Source organism: Pezoporus flaviventris, unplaced genomic scaffold (genome assembly GCF_033815535.1).
Source record: "Pezoporus flaviventris isolate CSIRO_AGI_PZ_B2104156 unplaced genomic scaffold, CSIRO_AGI_Pfla_v1 ptg000259l, whole genome shotgun sequence".
NCBI lineage: Eukaryota > Metazoa > Chordata > Aves > Psittaciformes > Psittacidae > Pezoporus > Pezoporus flaviventris.
Window position 1 is genome coordinate 247,408 of NW_026892806.1, and position 19,875 is coordinate 267,282.

Sequence of the window (19,875 nt, forward strand, 5' to 3'; positions counted from 1 at the left end):
TATTCTGATTTGCGAAGTGAAAGTCATGCAAAACAAAACACAGCTCATACATTGAGCGCAGGGAATTATAAAAGATTTTGTAATGTTCTTATTTGCATATGCAGGAGGTGATATAAAAGCAGCCAGTGCATCATGGAAGTTAAGAATCCCCCAGCAAATGTTGCCCATCTGAGATACTTAATAAACAGCTGAGCATCTCCCCACATCTCCATTCTACCTGGCCCTAAACTTACAACATTCAATATCACTTTATTTTCAAGAGTCTCCTCAAAGCCTCCTTCACATCTTTATTCCTCAGGCTGTAGATCAAGGGGTTCAACATGGGAGGCACCACGGTGTAGAGCACCACAGCCCATTTGTCTCCTACTCTTGAGCTATTTGAGGTGGGGTTTAAGTAAGTGAAGAAGGATGCCCCACAGAAGATGCTGACAGTGGTGAGGTGGGATGTGCAGGTGGAGAAGGCTTTGCGCTTGCCCTCGGCTGAATTGATGCTCAGGATGGTGGCGATGATGGCCACGTAGGAGAGCAGGATAACCAGGATGCTGGACACACCAAAGAGAGATGCTGCAGTGGTCAGGATGATGTGGCTGAAGGTGGTGTCAGAGGTGGAGAGCGAGATGAGAGGGGAAATGTCACAGAAGAAGAGGTCGATGGCACTGGAGCTGCAGAAGGACAGGGTGGACATGCTGATGGTCTGTCCCACACCATTGGTCAGCCCCACGAGGTACGAGCCAGTCACCAGCTGGAAACAGCACTGTGGGGACACGACAAGGGGGTACAGGAGGGGATGGCAAATGGCTACATAACGGTCGTAGGCCATTGCAGCCAGCAGGAAGTACTCGGTCATCCCAAAGAGATCAAAGAGAAAGACCTGAGCCACACACCCAGCATAAGCAATGCTCTTCTTCTCTGACATCAAGTCAACCAACATCTTGGGGGTGATGATGGTGGAAGAACAGAGGTCTACAAAGGCCAGATTGCCCAGGAAATAATACATGGGGGAGTGGAGGTTGGGGCTGGCCCTGATTAAGATGATGATGGCCAGGTTGCCCACAATGGTGACAAGGTAGGTGAGCAGGAAGAGCAGGAACAAGCAGGCCTGAGTCACCGGGTCCTCTGTGAAGCCCACCAGGTTGAACTCGGTCACTTGGGTGCAATTGCTTTGTGCCATGGGCTGGATGGTGCCTTGTGTGTGAGCTCCTGGCTGGAGGTTTCTTCTCCAAGAGGCGGGGATGTCCCAGGTGGAAAAGCCTCTGTGTGGTGGGAGCTGCTCAGAGACAGTCCCACAGGATGGAAAGGGAAAGTTCAGGCACAGATCAATGAGGAACAGGTTGGTGAAAGTCCTGTGCCAGCACAGGTAGAACAAAGGGGTGCTCAAGCAGTTAAACACCATGGCACAACGTGGTGTGTGCTCCTCTGGCTCACTTCTGGATGTTGAGCAATGACCACTTTGGAAATCAGTAGGGAGGTTCCACTCACCCAAGTAGCTTTACCTTAGTACCGCACCTCATCGCCTGCTTTAGTGCTCAGCCTGTGGCTTGGAGACCATCCGGCTCAACCTGGAACATAGAGAAACGTGGTGCTTTCACAGTGCAGAGCTGATCCTTCATCCTCTTACGGGCATTTGCCAGCCAACCCTATGATCCTATGCTACCTTACACAGTGGTTAGTATCGGTTTCCCCTCCCTCCTGACACACTTTGTCAGATCTAAAAACTTTCATGGTTCTTTAACCTTTCCCTTGAGTCTCCAACAGAAATGGGCACTCCCCAGAGCTCAGCAATCCCTACTTGCACACATGTTTGGGGGAAAAAAGTAATCTTTTGGAGCTGCCTCATCTCAGCAATGGGGAGCACCCTGAATGTCCTGTACAGGAAAGCTTCTGGTGCTCATCCAGGAAACCTTTTTTGCTCAGAGGTGAGGAAGCCTCCTGAGGGTGCTTTCCATGAGGGTGATCTCCAAACCTGTCTTCTCAGCAGCAGCATGGGGAGCACACAGCACAGGCAGCTCCCTGGGAAGCCCAGAGCATCATCAAGAAACCCCGGACCCTGCAGTAGGGCAGGACATGAAGACAGGAGCTGCTGCTTGTTGGCAAGACAGAACCACAGGAAAATGATGGGCTGAAAGATGCTGCCCATCACTTACATCTCAGCTCTGTCTCTGCTGCCCTCCTCATGCTCTCAGAGATGGATGTGAAGATGAACGTGCCTGGAGCTGTGCAGGGAGCCTGGGAATGAGCCAGCATCAGCAAACCCCCTTCCTATTTCAAGTGATGTGGGGATGTGGGACTGTGAATCTCTTTGTGCCCCAGGAGGTGACAAAGCCCAAAGCAGGTCATTATCGCTTCTCTGTGTTGATTAGTTTGGATAAGAAATGTCCCCAGAGGAGATGACCTCAGCTTGAGCAAGCAACAGGGCTTTGGGCTCCCCTAGAGCAAACCACAGAACAAGCCCACCTTTGACATCCACTTCTGGAGCATTTCTGAGGCAGTTACACCTTCACAAGGGCCATGGTTGACATTATCATGGCAGGGAGGTGAGGGGAACCTCGCCAATGGGAGCTGGTACCAGGGTCCATCAGCAATCCCAGCACCACAGGCAATGAACCAGCTTTCCACCCATATTCAATTCCATGTACTCAAACCATAGCTCACAAGTTTGGCTGCAAAGGAGCCAACAGAAGATCGTGGTGACCTTGCTAATAGTGAGGTAAATGCTGTCCTCTACTTCTTGTCCATGCAAACATCAATGCTCACATCACCCAAGGCACTCAGGTTGGTCAGGCGTGACTTGGCCTTGGTACCTCTGTGCTGGCTGCTCATGGTCACCGTCCTGTCCTTCCTCTGCCTGGAGAGGGCTTCTTGGGGAATTTGGATCTTTATCCCACTGGGGACCAAGGCAGCCCCAGTCCTTGTGCTCTCCCTGATGATGACATTCACCTTCTTCCATCCATTGTGCTGGAAGCACAAGAGACAAAGGAGAGAGCCTGAGGGAGCGGTGCCCAAAAGTGGAATGAAGGAGATGGGGAGGAACAGTGAGGAGTGTGGTAAAGGACTGAAATGGGCAGCACCAGGGGAAAAGGGCCCTTCTGAAGGGTGCTTTAGGGTTGCCCCTGTCGCTGGTGGCTCTGATGGATGCTCCCAAGCCCATCACAGAATCCCAGCCTGGTTTGTGTTGGAAGGGACCTTAAAGCTCATCCAGCTCCAACCCCTGCCACAGGCAGGGACCCCTTCCACTGGAGCAGCTTGCTCCAAGCCCCTGTGTCCAACCTGCCCTTGAACACTGCCAGGGATGGGGCAGCCACAGCTTCCCTGGGCACCATGTGCCAGTGATTCAGCACCCTCCCAGGGAAGAGCTTCTGCCCAAGAGCTCATCTCAGTCTCCCCTCTGGCAGGTTAAAGCCATTCCCCTTGGCCTCTCCCTACAGTCCCTTGTTCAAAGCCCCTCTCCAGATTTCTTGTAGCCCCTCTTAAGTTATTGAAAGGCCACAATAAGGTCTCTCTGGTACCTTCTACAACAATATTCAATGACTTTATGTCCAGCTGCTCTCTCCTTCACCATCACCAAGTGTTTAAATAGGAACATGAGCTCTTAGTGTCTTAAAAACACAAGTCTGTGGCTACAACCCTATCACTCTGCTCATTGTGGCTTCACATTGGAGCTGCTGCTATCAAACCCCAAAGCTTTTTGCTCCTTGTTGTGTGTGTTTAAGGAAGCCAGTGGTTTGCTGTGTCTAAGGGCTGCCACTGCCTTCAATGGGGTTATCATCTGACCAGGAGCCAGAGCAAACACCACATTTCGTAGGAAGCAGAAGCAGCAGCCAGCATTGCAATGCATCTTCCTGGTGGGTCATGATGAGCAGGCAATGAGGAGGCTGGCTTCTGGCATGCTTCTGTGTGTGATAAGATGTGGGTATTTGATGTGGGATGGGTGATGTTTTGCCCTTTGTTTAGACAAGCTGTGGTATTGAGAACGGCTGGTTTCAGTGGTATTAGATGCAAGGTGTGTGTTTGAGATGTCTACTCTTTATGTATCTGCAACTTACCTATGTAAGTACTACACAAGGGGAAGGAGGAGAATGAGGATGAGTGTTGTGGTTTAAACCCAGTCAGGCAACTCGTTCACTCACTTCCCCCCACTTCTTTCCCTCCCCCTGCTCCCGGAGGGATGGAGAGGAGAGTCAAAAAGAATGCAACTCCCACGGGTTGAGATAAGAACAGTTTAGTAACTGAGGTATAACACAGATCACTACTGCTACCACCAATGATAATAATGATAAAGGAAATAACAAGGGAAGAGAATACAACACCTCACCACCAACCAACCGATAACTCACCCCCCAGGCCCGACCAAGCTCTGACCAATACCTCCTCCAACCCTGCAGTTTCCCAGCCCTTCCGGCTCACTCCCAGTTACATCCTGGGCATGACGTGCTGTGGTATGGAATACCTCTTTGGTCAGTTTGGGTCAGGTGTCCTGTCTCTGCTTCCTCCTGGCTTCCCTTCCTCCCTGGCAGAGCATGAGGCTCACAAAGTCCTTGGCCAAACCAAAACATCCTTGTTATCAGCTCTGTTCCCAGGCCGAAAGTCAAAACACTGCACTGCACCAGCTACCAGGAAGGGGAAAAAATGACAGCTACTGATGAACCCAGGACAATGAGGAAATGGCCATTGAGTGTGTGAGCCCTTAGCAATGGGAAACAGCAACTGTCTTCATCCTCCTGCCTGAGGTGGGTGTAGACAAGTTCTGCTGGATCTTCTGAACCCATTTAAAGGTGTTAAAGCCCTGTCTGCTGTCAGCTGCTTTTTTCTACAAGGAACAAGTCCCAGTCTTGGTGTCATTTCCTCCTTTTGCAAGCAGTAAAAAGCCACCCTGAGGTTATTTAAATTTCGAGGCATATAATGCAAAATGTTGTTTCAAAGGCCAGTTTTGGGTCCAAAATGGGCAGGTGGAATCAGACAGACTTCAAAAAGAGAAAATGCTGAGTCCTGCCTATGAGGAGGACTTGCTCTAAGCACTAAGACAGGCTGGAGAGCACCTTATCAGAGAGGGACAAGGCTCTTGTGGTGTCCACTGTGTTGAAATGAGCCATCAATGTGCCCTTGCAGCAAAGGCACCCACCAGCAACATGAGAAGAGCACTGGTGGTGAGTCAAGGGACCTTGTGCAATGAACATCTGAGCACAGGCTGGGGAATGGGGAAGTAAAAGCTACTTTGGGAAGGGTGGAGGGAGAAGATGAATTGTGCTGAAGAAATGGTCATCTTGCTTGAAAAGGGGCTGATGGAAAGAGTGAAGTGGTAGGGGAAGGAGGAGGAATGCTCATTTCTCAACAGGCAACATGTTTATTTGAAGGTCATCTCATCTTTTTAAGGCCTCCGTATTTCAGGTTAACACGAACAGCAGTCATCTTGTGTACATCTATATATACACACATGTTCTTTAAATATAAGGAAGAACAGAGGAAGAAATATATGCAAGAATAATTCAGATGAGAAGGGGCTGGTTTTTCCCTTGAAGCTACAAGTACATGGAATTGCATTCAGGGATTCTGGTCTCACTTTAATTGACTCAAACATCACTACAGAGTCAGAAAATCAATCCAATTCGATTTCTTATCTATTTAATGCAACACTAATTCTTGTGGCAGATTAAGGCATGATATTATTGTATTTACTTGTCCTTAAATAAGAACAACTCCCACAGACAGCAAAGAAATCATCCCAAACAAGCCTCCTTGTTAAAAAGAATTTGGATGCTTATGGGAAGATGCTTATGTTTTGCAGGAGCAATTCTTTCCATAACAGAGCAGCCACAGCTTTAGGATTTAAGCTTTAAGATTATTTTTTTCCATATAGGAACTATTGCCTATTATTTTATCAAGGTATTATTTTTAATATATTATTTAGGACCTTCAATCATCATGGTTTTATCTCCCAGGAATTGGGTGCAGTCCTAAAGGAAACCCCAAATCCTGCATTAACCTCATGCCCTGTGTGTTCCTGTGAGCTGGGAGAAGTGATTTAACCTCTTCCCATGTTTCTTTGTCTCCTGCTGCCAAGAGAGTGGCTGGAGGAAAGCACGTGAGTGTGACCACGTTTGTCCTCTTGGGCTTCCCAACGTGTAGAAGCTGCTCTTTGGAACTCTTTTACTCATCTCCATCACCATGGTGGTGGGGAACCTTATGAAGACCAGCTCTCAGCTTCATGTGCCCATCTACTTCTTTCCTCATAGGAAATGTACTTATTTCCTCCGTAGGAGGTAGCTGGGCATTTTGCTCTTCTGGATTGTCCTGCACCATGGAAAGCTGCCAGCATGCTGACCTAGGAGCACAGCGGAACTTCATCCCCTGTGATAAGCAGTCACCCGACTTGTTTCGGGAACAGCCTTTCAAGGCACTGTCTGAGCAGGCTTGTCTTTTCCTTGGATATCATCTGGAGCTGACGACACAGATGCTCCATGCTTCTGGCCATATGTTGTATCCAGACATGTCCAACCTATTTCATGGCTCAAAGACTCTGTGTTGTCCAGAACTACTCTATCACTTCTTCATTAACTTATATCTGTCCATCCAGGCAAAGCTTATTTTCCATCCCAGCTGCAGCTTACTCATGATTTCTCATTCCAGGGTTTGGGGGTTGAGTCACATTGGTCCAAGGAGTCATCTTATCTAACTGTAGGCTTTCACATCTGAATTAGTCACAGAAGGTTCCCCTTATGGAGACAAGGATGCATCTGGGGTCTTTGATTCAGCTTGGATCTATTTTAAACATCCATATCAGGGATTTCTTCTGGAAAAAGTAGATGGTTCTCTCCACTTGCAGTGAAGGGTGCTGGGCAGACACAGCTACAATGTGGGTTGTGTTCAGAGCAGACAGAGGCCATAGCCTGAAGAGTAAGTTTAAGTCTAATGGGAAACATCAGCTCACTGTGCTGATGTGTTGGGGTCCTTCAGGAACCCCACTCAAAAGTGAGGAGGTGAAAGCAGCTTTTCATACAACCATGGAATGGTTTGGGTTGCAAGGGAGCTTAAAGCTCACCCAGTTCCAGCCCCCTGCCACAGGCAGAAACACCTTCCAGTAGAGCAGGTTGCTGCAATCACCATCCAACCTGTCCTCAATCATTTCTGTTGGTTAATAATGTCTAATGCAGTAGAGCCTCAAAGCTCAGCATGCATAAATCACTTCCTGGACAGAATAGGAAAGCAAAATGGATGTCGGCAGTGTCCTGGCTGTGTGTTTGCTTTTAGAAAGGTTGCTAATAGCAGATAATTAACTTCCTGACGAGGGGGTTAAATTCTGCATAGATGGATAGGAAATTTTTGCCTAGAAGATACTAGTGTTGGTTGGCTCTTTTTAGAGCCATAAGAAAGGAACTTTTCCCAATAAACCTGTGCCTAAAGGGGTTTCAGGAAACATGGAGAGGGGCTTAGGACAGGTGCCTGCAGGAACAGGCCAAGGGGAATGGCTTTAACCTGTCAGAGGGGAGACTGAGATGAGCTCTTAGGCAGAAGATCTTCCCTGTGAGGGTGCTGAGGCACTGGCACAGGGTGCCCAGAGAAGCTGTGTCTGCCCCATCCCTGGCAGGGTTCAAGGCCAGGTTGGACACAGGGGCTTGGAGCAAGCTGCTCCAGTGGAAGGTGTTGGGGCTGGAGCTGGAGGAGCTTTAAGGTCCCTTTCAACACAAACCAGGCTGGGATTCTATGATCCAGGCCCATGAAATTGTCCTTAATACACAAACATGCCAACACACTGACCCTCCAACTCACTGGCTTTGGCCATGAGCCATCTCTGTCAAGCAAGGCAGCTGTAGAAGTGAACTTTGTTGTTAACAAAGAAGAAAGTTTCTTTCTTGTTATCCCCAGCTAATTAGTCTCTGATGGCTTGTTATGAAGAATGAGGGAAGTCACATCCAAGTTTTCTGAGAAGCTTTTGTGGTGATGAGGAAACTTCCTTGGTAAACCCCAGAAGGTCTTGTTAAAGCTGATGACTCCTGGAAGGGCGCTTGGTCCCCAGGTACCACTTCTTGCTTTGGCAAAGTGAGCAGCATCACTTGTGATGGAAATAGCTGTGAGTGCTTGTATTGTGAAAGCCTGGATTTTGGGCCTGCTGGAGGGCTTTCTGTGCCCATGCAAGCTTGGTCCTACTCTCTCTTTAAAGACACTTCCCAGTCTTCATGACATGTGCAGATAATGTGGTTCTTGCTAATGGGGTGCTTTGTCCCTTCCTGCTTTTGACCCCTAATAAAGGGAGCTGGGGAAGCTCATTGCATTTCTCTTCACTTTTGGGCCTCCTCAAGGCCACTTCATACATTGAATTTCTTGTGATTAGTTGCCTAGGGATGGATTTATTTGTGTCTCTCTTTAGTTCTTTACCTGTTAAAAATGTTCTTAAACTGTTAAACTGAGGCATGTTGAAGTCCACTACCTCCATCCTCCATTTCTGACTGGCTTTCATAAATGTGATTTTCCTACCATTATGAATTTGGGATTGGAGAATAAGCATGGGTCACCTGACTCAACATCTAAAATTCCTTGCCTAGTTATGAGATAGTCAGGTCCCTTCTTGGGTGGTTGGGAATAAAAGGATGTTTTATCACATCCTAGGACAGCTGGTGAGAATGCATGTGGTCCAGAGCAGGTCTGAACATCAGAAAGACTTGTATATGCATGTCAGAATAGCTTTCTCTGGATTAAACTAATTCCAGTCAGGATGTGAAGGCCTCCTGGAGGTCAAACTGGATCAGCTGCCCCCCTCAAACCTATTTTCAGTTTGTTTTAATCCAAAAGACAGAACAAGAGGAAACTGCCTCAAGCTGCACCAGGGCAGGTTTAGATGGAGCTGAGGAACAATTCCTGCCCCAAAGGGTGCTCAGGCATTGGAACAGGCTGCCCAGGGCAGGGCTGCAGTCATCATCCCTGCAAGTGTTTACACACTGTGTAGATGTGTCCCTCAGTGCCATGGCTTAGTGGTGGCCTTGGCAGGGCTGGGAATGGTTGGACTGGATGAGCTTGAAGGGCTTTTCCAACCTGGTTGATTCAATGAGTCTAAAAGGAGCCCAGTTCATGCAGCCTGACCACAGCCTGTGATGGGGATGGAAACACAGTGAGGGGAGAGAGGTCTGTGTGTGTCTGTGTGTGTGTTAAAACTTGAACTCTTGAAACTGCTCTTTTTATCTGAACAAATACTAGAGATACAGAAACACACCTTCACTGAGCATGGATGGAGACACAAAACTGTGATTTAGTGACTCAACTTTTATTCATCTAAATTTTAAGAATGTGAAACTACTTCAGAACTCCTAATCCCTCCTCCCAACAGTCTTGAAAGAGTTAATTTAGTTGTCTTTTCAGTTGGACTAAAACTTTATAAAGGGGGAAAAAATATAAGATAATTGAAGGACTAAGAAACCACTTTTTTTGCATGTTTTCCTATAACTGGTGGTGGAAACTGTCACTTAAGTTGCAGGGAAGGAGTCAGATGCAATGAAATGCCACAGGTCAGGTTTGGTCTCCCTTATATAGAAATGTGGTGCCATTTGCTCTGTCCTGAAGTGCCCAGGACCTTGGCAAGCACTTGACATGTACATCCTGCAACCTTCAGAAGGGTTGGGTCATTCTGGAGCCACATCTGAAAGCTCAGAGGGAGACCCAGGGGCATCTCCAGGGTGTTAATAGTCAATGTTCAGGCAACTGAACTCTGTCCCAGATGCCTTTATGCTTCCTGACATGGTTCATCCAGTCTGATCCACCTACCCATGCTCATGTGAATGTTTCACTGGGATAATGGTCTAGGACTATGGAATTATGTCTGTGTGGTGCAGACATCATAGTGAAGAAATAACTGGGACAGCTCAGGAACAGACACACGTTACTTCATGACTTCTGGTTACCCAAAGCAGTGGTAAGTGCTCCATCCCTGGCAGTGTTCAAGGACAGGTTGGACACAGGGGCTTGGAGCAAGCTGCTCTAGCGAAAGGTGACCCTGCCTGTGGCAGGGGGTTGGGACTGGATGATCTGAAGGGACTATATGGTATCTAAAGATGAGAATTGCTAACTAATTGTTAGGTTAACAAGGCTGTCATATGAATATCATCTTTAATGTTCATGTCAATAGAGGCCAGGTTTTGAATCATCTCCACAAAAAACAATATCCTTCTCCAAAACATTTAGGCTGATCTAACAGCACCTGAAGCACAGACCCATGTCCAGCTCTTCCTGCCAAAAAGGTGCTTGCTATTTGAGGTATCAGAACCATTCATGCAGAAGACCCCCATCATGTATTTGACGTGGGAAGTTTGTGTCTACAGCCGGGGTGGCTGCATTTTATAGATCCCTTCTCTGCAAAGATTGAAACAGAATTCATATGATGATGCTCTCAGTAGAAAATGTATTTCCAAAACCTCAAGCCTGTTTCTTGTGTTGCTGGAATTCACCATGCTGCCTCCCCGGCATGTTAAACTGAGGTTTCTCTTGCCAACTCACTGAGCAGTTTCCTCCACACAGGACTATGGCAATCCAGTCCTCTATGAGTGAAGTAGCATCCAGTCTGGGTAAATGTTTGACCATTTCAGTTGTCTCTGCTTTGGAAGCTTTCTTAAACCCAAGAGGAAATAAGGACACCAGAATGGGTAATTCATCAGACAGTGATGAGCCCTACACATGACACTGCTCATTTAGACTCCTGTTTTCACAGAAGCTCAGACCAGAGGATCTTTTGAGGCCCAGCCTGGGCTTTCTGTGGCTCTATGATTCTATATGTATAGTCTAAGCCAAAATATCCAACAAAATGGAAGAAAACAAGATATGGTGAAAGTTTTGAAGGAAGTTCTCTGATATCAAAGGTGCCAAGCCCTTTAGCATTTAAGGATACAGATTCTGGCTCCTTCATTGACTGCAGGTCGAAGCCACATTGCCCCCACACCTATGACAGTTTATGCTTTCATACTGTTGTTTTTCTGAGCACATAAAAATTCTGTTCACCATCCATATACTTTCCCAATATAAGTTAATTCTCACTCACAACAGCTAAAGGAAAGATATTCTCCCCATCAGTGTGTTTTGGCTTTATTGAGACCCAGACAGCTCTCAGTTACCATCAGTTCTTTGTTCGTTCATTTATGGAAGCTTCCTACAAACTTAAATCTTATATGAAATAGACATTTTGGTTTTCGTGGTGTGCTTGAGCATGAGCAGGGCATGGACATGGGATATGGGTGCTTATCTCCAAGTGGAATTCCATTTCTCTCACCATTTAGGTAAAAGGTTATGTCAGATGAATGTAAAACACCACTTACAATGAATGGGAGGAGGTCTTGATGTGCCCAAAATGTCCCTAACACTGGGTGGTCTCAGCACAGTTCATCATCCTCCATTATGAATTATATTGTCTACAATTTTTTCCTTTAAATGAAATCTCCTGTGAAGCTGCAGCCTGGGGAGGGATTCCCTTTAACATTCAAAGGTGCAGCTTGAGACCTTGATTCCCACCAGCTTCTTCTCTTTGAAAGGCACAAACAAAAGCAATGAATCTTTTGAAACCTTTTCTGTGACTCTTTTTTCAGCAAGCAAATATAAAAGTACACTTCCTCTTCCCTCCCACCACAGCAGCTTTAATAAAGAGCTCACAGGTAAGAGGGAGGAATTTGATTGCAGCTGAGGGACAAGGTCAAGAATCTTGCAAGAAGAAGACATCTTTATCAGTGACAAAAGTTACAACTGTATCAAGGTGATTGGTGTTTCCTGTGAGGGAAAGAGGCCTGGGATAATTGAGGGTAATTTCTTCCTACAGGCTAATTTCTTCCTACAGGCTGTTGACTATGATGACAAATGAAGTATGAGGTTTCTTCTCCTCTTGGTTTCCTTCCAAGGAAGGAAGATGTGATTTGAGGGATCTATATCTCATTTAAAAATGTAATTGAGTTTTGTGCAGGAAGTTTGGAAGAATCTACATCAAATCATTGGGATTATTGGGAAAAATCCCTTTGTTTTAGTGCCCCATAGGCTTTCTGACTTGAGATGAACTGTTCATGTCCTGGATGACAGAAGTCTTCTATGTTGCCAGCGGCTGAAAAACCTCCTCCCGCATTTCACCAGAGACCGCTTCACCTCCCTGTTCCTCAGGCTGTAGATGAAGGGGTTGAGCATGGGGATGAGCACAGCATAGAAGATGGAGGCCACCTTATCCAGACTCCTGTGGCTAGAAGGAGGTTGTAGGTACATGAAGAATCCTGTCCCAAAGTACATGGAAACAGCCATCAAATGGGAGGCGCAGGTGTGGAAGGCTCTGGCCCTGCTCTGTGCTGAGCACATCCTCAGCACGGTGCGGATGATAGAGATGTAGGAGAGAAGAATGACCACACTTGCACACACTGCATTGACGGTGATGAAGGCAAAGATGACCATCTCACTGCTGTGCGTGTCAGAGCACACGAGCTTTAGCACAGGGAAAAGCTCACAGAAGAAGTGGTCGATGCGGTTGGGACCGCAGAAGGAACCTCCGAACACACACCATGTGCAGATGATGGCAGTGAGGAAGGCGAATAGGTAGGATGATGCTACCAGCTGCCAGCAGACACGGCTGGAGATGATGGTCACATAAAGCAGGGGCTGGCAGATAGCAACGTGCCGGTCATAGGCCATCACGGCGAGGAGGTGACACTCAATAGTAGCAAAGAAGGCAAAGGTGAGGAGCTGCATCATGCAGCCAGAGAAAGAAATGGTTTTGTCCTCTGATAACAGGTCTGCCAGCATCCTCGGGGAGATGACTGTGGAACAGCAGATGTCAGTGAAAGCAAAATGGGTGAGGAAGAAGTACATGGGGGTGTGGAGGCTGGAAAACACCCGAACCAAGATGATAATGCCAACGTTCCCCAAAATAGTGACAATGTAAATCAATAGAAAAAAGACAAAAAGAGGGGTCTGCAGACGTGGGCTGTCTGTAATTCCCAACAGGATGAATTTAGTCTGCGTGTGATTTCCTCCCATGACCAGGTGTTACCTGCTGAGGGAAAAGGAAGAGAAACATCAAACTGATCAAAAATGGAGATTCAGATTTGGACCATGCTAACTCTAATCAGTGACCGTTTAAACTATTACATTTTAGTATACATTACTGCATTTTTTCACCCCAATTTTATGTACTTCATGGTTTTAGGTTGAGATATTTCAAAAAGATCAAAGAGCATATTGAAGCAGCAAATACCATTTTTCAGATTTTTATGCTTGGACAATTAAAACTCTGGATTTATTCACAGATATCTGTTCTTTATATTTGGAAAAAATCAGATCTTCAATCACCAATTTGTGTTAGAAGACACCTCAGAGGAACCTCATAGGAGTAAACGTAAACCTGAAGCAAGGAAAAGTCACATTCCCAGTGAAATCCCAGCTTACACATGAATGACCTCCAGACATTTTTCCCTCGGCTTTTAGTTATCATTCCAGTCACCAGATCACATTTATCAGAATATTTGAGATCATTCACAACAGATAACATTCCCATGGATAAATACATAATTTATAAGTTTCTGAGCTCCAGCATGCTGAAACACCCTAAACCCATGGCATTAAGTTGCTTGCTTTCAAAAGTACTTGATGTTAAAACAGGTTGATTCCAAAGGCTGATTTGTTAGTGATGACATACTGCTGACAATCTGAAATGCTGCATTTCTTTATAACAAAACAAGAATAAATCAGTTCATCTTGCTTTAGCTGCCTATGTAAAAGAAACACAACCTGCATAAGCCATTGCTCCCTCTTCTGATAAAGAAAACACACATTGGTAAGGCTACTTTCTGATATAGCTCCCAAAAAAAGGGATACGAGAACATGCAGAAGCAGTCCCACTGCTTCAGTGTAGGGGAGGCTCTGCTTTGTGCTGCTGTTACCTCCTGTGCCCTCCTTCTGCCACCGAGTGATGGGAGCCAAGGATTTATCTCCAATGCAGCAGAGAACATCGACGTGCCAGCATCAGCTCTGTTAAGCACCTGATGTGAAGAGAGGGGAGCTCCTGCCAGACTCCAAGAGCCCAGCTTGTGGTGCTGGGGCTGTAAATACAGTTGCCTGTGCTCTCCTGGGAGGAAGCCTCCAGGGCTGCTCATGATTTACCAGAGGAAAACAAAGAGAAGGAAAAGCAAAGGGTGTGAAATCACCTCTGAAAGGCATTGTGGTGCTTGGGAATCTGAAAGACGTGGTGTGGATGAGCCAAACCTGAGCATAGCTGCAGAGCAGCAGTGATGAGCTGCTCATAGGATGCTTCCTACATACTTGGGGACCATGCAAAAGGCTCTGGTCTGAACTTGCTGACACAATGAATATGGGTTTAGAGATATTCTAGATCTTGCAGAAGGTTCCCAAATGGGACATGACGCACAAGTGACTCCATCTCTGGAACTGCTGCTGTCCCTTTGTGGACACTTGAGAGCCCAGTTTTCCAGCTCCAGTGAGGTTATCCGCATGTAGTACCGGGATGTCCAACAGCTGAGCTGCTGCCTCTGGACTTCCACTGTATTCAAGGGTGAAAAACAGGCATTTTGAGGCAGGGAGGAATTGTCCCATTGTGACCTAACAGGCCTGTATTCCCCTGAGCAGCCTCAGCTGGGGTTCCATCCCCACTCTTTTGCCCCCCAGTCTCTATTTGAGCTCATTCCCTGGAGGCTGAGCTTTTTTAGAGGAGTTGTGGTTTTGATTTTTGTGGATGGTGTATACACGTATGGAATCCTTTGATGGTGACCTAGGCTTGTTTATGGACTTGCATAGCAATTGCTGGAGTTGATTCTGACCAGGGGAATTGATGTGGCCTGAGGTGTCTTGTCTTATCTTGTCGTGGTTTAAACCCAGTCAGGCAACTTGTTCACTCACTCCCAGTGAGTGGTGCCGGGCTGACAACAATCGAGGCCCCCCCCCCCCACCCCCCCACCAGGGCTCTCCCCTTCCCCGCTCCCGAAGGAACAGGGAGGAGGATCGAAAGAGTGCAACTCCTACGGGTTGAGACAAGAACAGTCCAGCAACCAATGTACAACACAAATCACCACCGCTACTATCAACTACAACAATGATAAGGGAAAATAACAAGGGAACAGAATACGATACCACCGGCCAAGAAACGAGTCCCACCTGGAAGCCCCTGTCCTTCCGGGTAACTCCCAGTTACCCCCCACCCCGGGCATGATGTGCTGTGGTATGGAATACCTCCCTGGCTAGCCCGGGTCAGGCGCCCCATCTCTGCTTCCTCACAGCTTCCCCTCCTCCCTGGCAGAGCATGAGCCTCACAGAGTCCTTGGTCAGGGTAAACATCACTTAGCAACAACTGAAAACATCGGTTTCACCAACACTGTTCCCAGGCTGGAAGTCAAAACACAGCACTGCACCAGTTAACACAAAGGAAAAACATGACTGCTACTGCTGAACCCAGGACATATCTCCATCTTGGGCTTCCCTCCTTATATTCAAGTATTATTCTCTGGTCCTTACTGCGTTCTCCTTTAACATAGGTAATATTTGACTTATGCTCTTCAGTAGTTTGATAACACTTTGCTTTGGAAGTAGCTTTGTCGAAATCTGCTGGGTTTGTGACAGGACATCAGAGCTTCACTTGATACCAAGGTGTATTATTTTCCTACGGTATTCCTTAGGCCTCCAGACTTTGTTTTGAACCATTTCTAAGTCTTGCTTTGTTTCTACAGCTGACTTGTGCCAGAAGACCACAGACAGTCTGATTTACCTGCTTTACCTTATTGTCTGTAGAGTTTTTGCCCTGCCTCTTGGTCTCTTTAGAATTACACTGGACATTCAGCTTTGAGCTTCTTACTAGCTGTGTCAAAATGCTCTTCCACAGCTAAAGATCATGAAAGAGACTGTTCATCACCCACATACCTCCTAAACATAGGTTAATGTGCAGTCACAACCAGTAAAGATACATTCTCCGACATCAGTGCGTTTTGGCTTCTTTCAGACCCAGACAGCTCTAAGTTACCATCGATTCTGTGTTCAGGATTGCCTTTCATCTATGGAAATGTGCCACAGGCTTCATTGGTAAGTGAAATACACCATTTGATTTTCCTGGTATGCATTAGAACAAACTGGGCATAGACATGGGATGTGGGTGCAGATCTCTACCTGGAATTCCATTTATCTCACCATTTAAGTAAAGAGCACTGCAAATGAATGTAAAACTCCACTTAAATTGAATGGGAGGATCCATTGATTTGAATTATATTGTCTAAAATTTCTTCTTTGAAGTGAAATTTATTGTGAAGCTGCAGCCTGGGGAGGAATTCATATTCAAAGGCGCATCTTGAGACCTGGACTCCCACCCGCTTCTTCTCTTTGAAAGGCACAAACAAATGCAATGAATCTTTTGGAACCTTTTCTCTGACTCTTTTTCAGCAAGCAAATGTAAAACTACACTGCCTCTTCCCTCCCACCCCAGCAGCAGGTAAAGAACTCGCAGGTAAGAGGGAGGAATTTTATTGGAGCTGAAGGACAAGGTCAAGAATCATGCAAGAAAAAGACAACTTTTTCAGTGACAAAAGTTGTAACTCAGTAAAGCTGATTGGTGTTTCCTGTGAGGGAAAGAGGCCTGGGATAATTGAAGGTAATTTCTACCTCCAGGATGGTGCCTGCAAAGTGAATTGAAGTTTGAGGTTCCCCTCCTAATGATTTCCTTCCAAGGAAGATGTGATGGCTGGGTCTCTTTCTCATTCAATACTGTCACTGGCTTCTGAGCAGGAATTGTGGAAGAACGTAAATAAAGTCATGAGGGTTAGTGGAAAATATCGTTGTTTTAGTGCATCGCAGTCTTCTTCAGTTAGGATGAGCTGTTCATGTCCTAGATGACAGAACTCTTCTATGTTGCCAGCCATTTAAGAACCTTCTCCCGCACCTCACCAGAGCCAGCTTCACCTCCTTGTTCCTCAGGCTGTAGATGAAGGGGTTGAGCATGGGGGTAACCACGGAGTAGAAGATGGAGGCCAACTTATCCAGGGTCCTGTGGCTAGATGGACGTTGTAGGTACATGAAGAATGCTGTCCCAAAGAATAAGGCAACAGCAGTCAAATGGGAGGCACAGGTGTGGGAGGCTCTGGCCCTGCTCTGTGCTGAGCCCATCCTCAGCACGGTGCGGATGATAGAGATGTAGGAGAGAAAAATGACCGCACTTGCACACACCGCATTGATGGTGATGAGGGCAAAGATGACCATCTCACTGATGTGGGTGTCAGAGCACATGAGCTTTAGCACAGGGATGATGTCGCAGAAGAAGTGGTTGATGCAGTTGGGACCACAGAGGGAACCTCCAAACACACACCATGTGTAGATGATGGCACTGAGGAAGGCAAATAGGTAGGATGATGCTACCAGCTGCCAGCAGACACGGCTGGAGATGATGGTCACATAAAGCAGGGGCTGGCAGATAGCAACGTGCCGGTCATAGGCCATCATGGCCAGGAGGTGACACTCAGCACTGCCAAAGAAAGTGAAGCTGAGGAACTGCATCATGCAGCCGGTAAAAGAAATGGTTTTGTCCTCTGATAACAGGTCTGCCAGCATCCTGGGGGAGATGACTGTGGAATAGCAGATGTCAGTGAAGGCAAAATGGGTGAGGAAGAAGTACATGGGGGTGTGGAGGCTGGGAGAAACCCGAACCAATGTGATAATGCTGAAGTTTCCCACCAGAGTGACAATGTAAATCAATAGAAACAAGAGAAAAAGAGGAGTCTGTGCATATGGGCTGTCTGTAATTCCCAACAGGATGAATTCAGTCTGTGTGTGATTTCCTCCCATGACCAGGTGTTACCTGCTGAGACAAAAGGAATTAAAACATCACACTGATTAAAAAGAGATATTCAGGAGTGGATCTAACTACACTCAGTCACTAGTTTAACTTTGACATTTTGGTGGAATTAATATAGTTTACTGTATTTTCTATCCCACATTATATATATGTTTTTCACTTGTGGTACTTTCAATAGGACAGGGAGCACGTAGAAGCAACAAATGGCACTTGTTGCTGGGATAACATAAAACTATGGATTTATTCAAACACGTGTGTTTTCAGGTATGCTGAAAGAATCAGATCTTTATTCACTTTCGGTTTGGCAGCAATTTGTGCTGGAAGACACCTCACAGGGACCTCGTAGCAGTGAATGTAAACCTGGAGCAAGAGAAAGTCCCAGTCCCAGTGAAATCCTATTTTAGACATTAATGTCCTCTAGGTGTATTGCCTTGACTTCTAATTATCATTCATGTCACCAAATCACATTTATCAAACTATTTGAGATCATTAACAACAGATAACATTAACATTGGTTAAATGGACAATAAACCATCCTAAACCCATGGGCACTAATTTGCTTCCTTAAAAACAGAGTTGATATTTAAAACACGCTGATTCCAAATTCTGATTTGTTAGTGATTATATTCTGTTGTCAATCTGAAATTTTTATTTCTTTATAACAAAGTAAGATTCCTCCTCATTTAACACTTGAACAAATTAGTGCATCTGCTTTAGCTGCCTATGCAAAGGAAACACAACCTGCATCAGACATTACTCCCTCTTCTTATAAAGAAAACCCACATTGGTAAGGCTGTTTTCTGACACAGCTTTACCAAAGAGGATGCAAGAACATGCAGACACAAGCCCACTGCCTCAGTGCAGGCGAGGCTCTGCTTTGTGTTGGTGTTACCTCTTGTGCCTTCCCTCTGCCACCGAGTGATTGGAGCCAAGGATTTATCCCCAACGCAGCAAGAACATCTATGTGCCAGCATCAGCTCTGTTAAGCACCTGATGTGAAGAGAGGTGAGCTCCTGCCAGACTCCAAGAGCCCAGCTTGTGGTGCTTAGGCTGTAAATACAGTTGCCTGTGCTCTCCTGGGAGGAAGCCTCCAGGGCTGCTCATGTTTTGCCAGAGAAAAACAAAAAGAAGGAAAAGCAAAGGGTGTGAAATCACCTCTGAAATGCATTGTGGTGCTTGGGCATCTGAGGGATGTGGAGTGTATGAGCCGTCCCTGAGAACAGCTGCACAGCAGCAGTTACAGGCAGCTCATAGGATGCTTCCTACACACTTGTGGACCATGCAAATGTTTTGGTCTGAACATACTGACACAATGAAAATGGGTTTAGAGACATTCCAGATCTCGCACACAGTTCTCAAAAGGGACATGAAGAGCAAGTGACTCCATCTCTGGAGCTGCTGATGCTCCTCTGTGGAGGGTGAACCCAGTTTTCCAGCCCAAATGGGGTTACCCACCTGTAGTGCCTGGATGTCCAACAGCTGAGCAGGTGCCTCTGGACTTCCACTGTATTCAAGGGTGAAAAACAGGCATTTTGATGCAGGGAGGAATTGTCCCATTGTGACCTAATAGGCCTTTATCCCCCTCACCAGCCTCAGCTGGGCTCCAACCCCACCCTCTTCCTGTTGTTCCCTCATCTCTATTTAAGCTCAGAACAGGCAGATTGAGCTTTACTAGAGCAGTTCTGGTTTCCAGTTTAGTAGGAGTTCAGCACACCTATGCAGTCTTTTGGTGGCCATCTAGGATTTCTCATATATCTTCCTTGCAATTTTTTCACCTGATCCTGAACAAGGGATTAACTCGACCTGACTTGGTTTGGTCTTGAATCTGCCTCCTCATCACCAGCTTTCCTGATGCTCTGGAGCTTTGGTTGAACTTGGTCCATGTCTCTGTTCCTGCCCTGCTTCTCTTGCTCAGGTACCGTGAGATGGTCCCTGCACACCAGGGTGTTCTCCTTTGGTTCTGTTTAGACAGATAAAGGAGACAAACCCCTGTGGCAGACCCCAGGCTCCTGCACAGTAGAACCCATCACCCTCTGCACCTGACAGCCCAGCCAGAGCTCACTGCTCTGACAGTCATTTTCCATCCA

At 46.5% G+C, this 19,875-nt stretch overlaps 3 protein-coding genes across 3 annotated transcripts; all 3 read right to left on the reverse strand.

Annotated features, from left to right (window-relative positions):
* Window positions 1-244: 244 nt before the first annotated feature.
* LOC133263250 (olfactory receptor 5G3-like) lies at window positions 245-1,171 on the reverse strand. The gene has a single exon (XM_061442965.1). It carries the CDS (start codon window positions 1,169-1,171, stop codon window positions 245-247), a length of 927 nt encoding a protein of 308 aa, XP_061298949.1.
* Window positions 1,172-12,021: 10,850 nt separating this feature from the next.
* Window positions 12,022-12,981, reverse strand: LOC133263255 (olfactory receptor 8U3-like). Its single transcript, XM_061442970.1, has one exon. It carries the CDS (start codon window positions 12,979-12,981, stop codon window positions 12,022-12,024), a length of 960 nt encoding a protein of 319 aa, XP_061298954.1.
* A 3,837-nt stretch (window positions 12,982-16,818) lies between these two features.
* LOC133263256 (olfactory receptor 8U3-like) lies at window positions 16,819-17,778 on the reverse strand. Its single transcript, XM_061442971.1, has one exon. It carries the CDS (start codon window positions 17,776-17,778, stop codon window positions 16,819-16,821), a length of 960 nt encoding a protein of 319 aa, XP_061298955.1.
* Window positions 17,779-19,875: the final 2,097 nt, after the last annotated feature.